We start from the raw sequence: 6,000 nt of genomic DNA, 5'->3' as shown, positions 1-6,000 counted from the left end.
ACCGTTATACACTAGCTCAGAGACAACAGAACTGTGATCTGCATGAGTCTGATTGATCTGTGTAGGAACTAATGAAAGTACTTGGAGCTAGTCACAACAATTACACTTTTTCCCTTTCCTTCTTGGAGAACTGAGTTCATATTATGTGAATCAGATTAAACTGGTGGTTTTGTCCTGGTTTTAATTAATTCATACAGTGATACATTTGTCAGTCTTGCTATTAAAGGTTTCATCTTTATATTTAGAAAAGTTTGATTTATATTTTTTACACTCCATTGTGTTCAACTTCTCACAATAAAGCTAGTGTTGCTTTAGAGTTTATTGTGTATTGTAAACTGATCTGTTATAAACAGGCTTGTGTTACAGTTTCTCTGTCAGCAGATGGAGGTTGAGCACTTCGGTGTAGGGTAATAGTTTCTGATTCCCTTGGTAGAATTGATATAAACTGGCTGGTTGGAACTTTCAGTAAGGAAGCAGTTACCTGCTAGTGGAATTAGATCTGCTGACCTTTCCAGGTTTGACAATGAAGGAGAATGAGACCTGCTGGAGCAAGCACTGGTACCTGGTTCCTCAGTGGCCCCATGGATGTGAATCAGCTTGTGGTAGTTCTGTCAATTAGAGCTGTTTCCTAGTAGCTTTAACATATGTGAAGGATTGGTGACTGAAACTCCAGAAACAATCACTAGCTTCTCTCATTTTTGCATTGCAAGAGATGATTAGCTTTGCAATTTTGTGAGTCACTTGATGGTAGCTTAATCGGTTTTTGTGAGCTTAGTATTTTCCCTGCTTTATAGGCCACTGATACTCTTACAAGATTTTACACCTCCTTCTGAAGCAGAAACTGGTTCTTTAAATCTCTTCTTCTTAGGGAATCACTTGTGAGCTAATAGGCAAAAATCATTCATATTCCAGTGGTTCCAACTAGCCTAGAATGTAGTCCCTGCAAGATCTATTTTATTATGGCTGTTTTCAGGTCATGCATAGATCATGTCTTTCACTTAAATCACTACATTTTCCATATAGATTATCCATCCAGTATAGACTTACATGTGTTGGTAATATCAGTTCTTGTTGGGAATTACATGTGATTTCTAGAAAAAAGAATCTGCAAAGGTACAGGGTGTGTATCCTCAGGAAAAATTATGCGAAGAAACAGATTGGTTCAGGGAGGCTCTTCCTGAGGACAAGCATGAGAGCTGCTGCCTGCCATGTTGGCTGCTACCTGGTGTGTTAGCTGCTTGGTATATGACATTGACTACACTAAACTGTACATTTCGTTTAGATAGACTTTGATTTCTTCTGGTATTCTGTCTCTTGCTTTTGGATGGTTTCTCATTTATAACCCCTTTTGTCTCTGAATACAGAGTGCTCAAATCATTCCTAACTGGAAAAAGGTTGGTATTTGTATGATTTTCCATTAGAAGAGATGTATTTCCCATAGTTTCTTCCATCTGTGAGAAAACCTTTGATAACTGAATGGTTGTTTTCTATGTGGTACTGCAGAAAAAAAATCAGGATTAAGAGAGGGCATAAATAACCTTAATTAAAGGCTTCTGTTTTTGATTGCTGATGGGAAGAACTGGGGCCCAAATCTTGATATTGGTCTGTGCATGTGGAGTAGGATAATAAGGACAATAATACCAGTTACACATTTTATGGTTCTGGAAGCAAAGCTGAAAATTAGGGAAATTTAATTCAAGAAAGGTCTTAAAAATGTATGCTTTTATCATCTTCAGCAATACAGTTGAAGATTTGGCTTTCCTGTCATAATTGTCATTATTTTGTGTTGTTTTTAGTGGCTCCAATCAAAGCTCTATGCAGTCAGCGTTTTGATGATTGGAAAGAAAAATTTGGACCTATAGGACTTACCTGCAAGGAACTGACAGGAGATACACTGATGGATGATTTGTTTGAAACACATCATGCTGACATTATTATCACTACACCTGTAGGTTTCAATCCCAGTTCTTACAAGAACTTAGAATAAACAGACATTAGTAGTCTTCTAATTGTATGCTGCCAGGACTGCTCCTTTGTTTTGTAATAAATTTTTGTAGTAATTTGATGATCCTTATGCTTGCCTGCACACTGCTGTGCCTGCTGTTAGTTCACATAAACAACAGTTAGGGATGTAATGATGTGCCAGCTGAAACATACATGGCATTAGCTTGAGTTCATCTAGCTGCTTCTGTTTAAAGATTTATTGAAGTTTAGGCATGTCTGCCTGTACTGTAGTTGTGGCATATGTTGGCCTTTAAAACATCTTTCACCTTCTGTTGTTGTTTTGTTGTGTTGAATTTTTTTCTCCAAGGAAAAATGGGATAGCATGACTAGAAGGTGGAGAGATAACTCTATAGTCCAGCTTGTGCGACTGTTTCTCATTGATGAGGTATGACAATGAAAGTTTTTATGCACAGTTTTTGTATCTTTTGTGAAGATAAACAGAAACTTAAAAAATTACTCTATTTATTTAACATATCTAGATTGTAACTGGAGAAATATTTAGCAAATCTATTAAAATTCCTGATAGGTACACGTTGTAAAGGATGAAAGCCGTGGTGCAACATTAGAGGTTGTAGTCAGTCGGATGAAGACTATTCAGTCTTCTCTTTGGCGTCAGTTAGACAAACATGACACTGTTCCTCCCTTGAGATTTGTAGCTGTTTCTGCAACCATCCCAAACACCGAAGATGTAAGTGTTACATTTTAATTGTATTTTAATGAATCTATCTGTATTTTGTAAAATTTATCTGGGATTGCAATTTCAGATTGATAGCAAAGTTGTGATTTTGAAGCTGTCAGCTGGAGACAGCTGTGAGGTTGATGCTAATGTAATTAATTACCTTCAGCCATATGGAACTATCAGCCAAGTATGGACATGCTTCAGGTTTAGATTTCTGTTTGTGAATTTTGCCTCTTAAGTACAAATCACAACAGACTTGAGATTTAAGTCCAAATTATATTGGTCCTGTAGAAAGCAGAAACTCACCTATGATTTTAATGATAAAAACAATGTCAAATGTGTTAATAGTTTGCACGTGACAAAAGCTAAGTTAATTGTTCTGGTACTGTTAAGCAGGAGCATGATTAAAGCACAAATTTATCATTTCTGTTCTACTGGTTTTTTTAAGATTGCAGAATGGCTTTCAGATGGTAAGATGCCTGCTGTATGTCTGAAAATAGATGAGGATCAGCGACCAGTGAAGCTACGCAAAATTGTTCTTGGTTTTCCCTGCAGTGACAATCAGACAGAATTCAAATTTGACTTAACTCTTAACTACAAGATAGCCAGTATCATACAAACATACTCGGAACAAAAACCAGCACTTGTGGTAAAACAGCTTTTTTTTAATCACATTTGAAATTGTTTCTCTCTTAGAAGTGTTGATTTAAAAAAATATTTTCCTGTTTACAGTTTTGTGCCACAAGAAAAGGAGTACAACAGGCTGCTTCTGTTCTCGTAAAAGATGCTAAGTTTCTACTGAGCACAGAACAGAAACTAAGGTATTTTTCCATTTGAATTGTTAATAAGTGTTCATATGTTTTAGTAAATCTGTGACATCTGTGAAGAAAACTGTTGAGCTAATACAGTTTCTAGCAGAGGACTGTGCAACAAAATCATCATCACAGTTGTTTCTTTTTGGTAAATTTGCATTCTTCGTGGGAAGGTTTATTTGCTTCTCAGATTTTTTGGGTATTTTCCACAAACTTTAAGCTGTTTCTCAAAGCTGCTTTCTAAACATACAAATGTTAATTCTTATGGGCCTTCAAGGCCTTGTGGTGCAAAGATTAAGCACATGAATAGTTGAATTGGATGTGGTCTTAATAGTGTTTTAAATTAAGCCATAAGATGTCTTTGTATTATCAGATACATTTAATAAATGCAGCCATTATTAATCATAATTTATTTCAAGATTGCCTATTCATGGCAGCTGCACAAACTACCTCCTGATTTTGGACCTCAAACATGTCTTATTTGCCTTATGTGAACAACATATAAGGTTGTAGGTTGTGACTTGAAAAGATGACCAGACTGGAAAGGCTACAGTAGCTGCCCCAGATAATCAGTCTGTTCCCTCTGTGAGGATGGGAAAGGTGGTTGTTGAAAATATCCAATGAACATGTATTTTTAAAGATATTTTAAGACTGTGTCCTTTTGATAGTCTAACACGTAGTTAAAAACTAAGGACATCCTTAAAAGGTTGTAGGTTGTGACTTGAAAAGATGACCAGACTGGAAAGGCTACAGTAGCTGCCCCAGATAATCAGTCTGTTCCCTCTGTGAGGATGGGAAAGGTGGTTGTTGAAAATATCCAATGAACATGTATTTTTAAAGATATTTTAAGACTGTGTCCTTTTGATAGTCTAACACGTAGTTAAAAACTAAGGACATCCTTAAAAAGCATAAGTAGAACTAGTAGAATGTAAAAAATGTACTTGTCAAGGAATACATCTTACAATCTCTATTGGGGTAATTGTGTATCTAGTTTGCTGTAAAGCTTTATTTTTGCATTTTAAAAACATACTTGAGTCTCTGTATATTCCACTTACATCAATGAATCTGTTTTGTGATCTTTGAGTATCTTTTTTGTGTGTGTGTTGTATAGATTACAGAGACATGCAAATTCATTGAAAGACTCCAAACTGAAAGGTAAATATAAACTACTTCTTCTCTGCTCTGTGACTCAATACTTGATTGACTAAACTTAGTTAAGTGATGGATATCATTATTTCATTATCAGATCTTTTAATGTGTGGTGTGGCTTATCATCACGCGGGTATGGAGATATCTGACAGAAAAGTAATTGAAGGAGCTTTTACTGCAGGAGACTTGCCAGTACTTTGTAAGTAGATTTAGCTTTGAAAGTCAAAATGTTGTTAATATAGTTGGTTTAACCTTTGGAATTACTTTGTGACATCCAGATGAAGTTGGTTTTGTGTTCACATGTGCTTTTACCCTGTGAGTATACATATGCACTGCTACTAAAGACCATAGAACTTTTTGTCATCATATGAGGAGGTCATCCTTCCTCATATGTCCATATGCGTCTGGCCATGTCCATTTCCTTTTCCTACCATTGAGCCGTCCCATTGAGGTGGAGCTCTTTGCTAGTGTGTTTGTTTGTGTATCTGTTACATTGAAGGTGGATTGGATTCTGGATTATCTCCAAATGTAAAGGAATGTTTAAGTACAAGTATTTGGGATGCAATTTGCTAAAGAATACTTGGTAATAAATGAATGCTGATGATCAGATACACAGAAATTGTTATGCAAGTACTTGGCTGTAATCTATGTAAAGTTCTTTGTGGTGCAGAATGTCCACTGATTCCACTAGAAACTTAGATTTCTTAGGCATCAAGAGTTAAGTCACTTATTTGCTGCTTGTTTAGTGTCTGCCAGACATTTCAATGGTGCTCATTGCTCATCTTGCAATCAATATACTTTGATCTGTTGTAGTTACTACTAGCACCTTAGCTATGGGAGTCAATCTACCTGCACACCTGGTGGTTATAAAATCCACAATGCACTATGTTGGAGGAGTGTTCCAAGAGTACAGTGAAACTGATATCCTGCAAATGATTGGGAGAGCAGGAAGGCCTCAAGTAAGTTAATGTTCTAATGTATTGATGCTGTCCATAGGCAGATCAGTAGAAAGTATTCTTAACAGAGAAACTGCAATGTCAACGATTTTACTGCAGCATTTGGTTTTTAAAGTGCTATTAATATTTGTGTTTATTCCCGGGTAACTTCTTAATTGAGAAAGAAATCTGTTTGTTTTCATATTGTCCACCAAAAGGTCCTGCTTCACCTTGATGTGGAAAAAGATTCAGAGATTACATTTGGGTTATATAGTGAATGGGGATAAGAGAACAAGTAGAGAGCTGGCACACAACAGTCATTGCAGCCAGGATTTTAAGAAAAGTTTTCATGGTTTCAACAGATACATGATGCATATTCGACTGATTTTTGTTCCTCAGAGCTAGACAGCAGCTTTTGTTG

At 36.3% G+C, this 6,000-nt stretch overlaps 1 protein-coding gene across 1 annotated transcript in view; it reads left to right on the top strand.

Annotated features, from left to right (window-relative positions):
* The window catches only part of HFM1 (HFM1, ATP-dependent DNA helicase homolog (S. cerevisiae)), a 29,859-nt gene that overhangs the window by 6,470 nt on the left and 17,389 nt on the right, over positions 1 to 6,000 (top strand). The window contains exons 8-15 of the mRNA XM_009084990.1: positions 1,797 to 1,948; positions 2,312 to 2,389; positions 2,531 to 2,692; positions 3,132 to 3,332; positions 3,416 to 3,504; positions 4,607 to 4,650; positions 4,742 to 4,843; positions 5,458 to 5,603. Coding sequence (XP_009083238.1) covers positions 1,797 to 1,948; positions 2,312 to 2,389; positions 2,531 to 2,692; positions 3,132 to 3,332; positions 3,416 to 3,504; positions 4,607 to 4,650; positions 4,742 to 4,843; positions 5,458 to 5,603 — 974 coding nt within the window. The remainder of the gene's footprint in view (positions 1 to 1,796; positions 1,949 to 2,311; positions 2,390 to 2,530; positions 2,693 to 3,131; positions 3,333 to 3,415; positions 3,505 to 4,606; positions 4,651 to 4,741; positions 4,844 to 5,457; positions 5,604 to 6,000) is intronic.

The sequence above is a fragment of the Acanthisitta chloris genome, unplaced genomic scaffold (genome assembly GCF_000695815.1).
Source record: "Acanthisitta chloris isolate BGI_N310 unplaced genomic scaffold, ASM69581v1 scaffold27921, whole genome shotgun sequence".
Lineage (NCBI taxonomy): Eukaryota > Metazoa > Chordata > Aves > Passeriformes > Acanthisittidae > Acanthisitta > Acanthisitta chloris.
The sequence above is the reverse complement of the archived record's forward strand: the minus strand, read 5'-3'. Positions and strand labels throughout refer to the sequence as shown.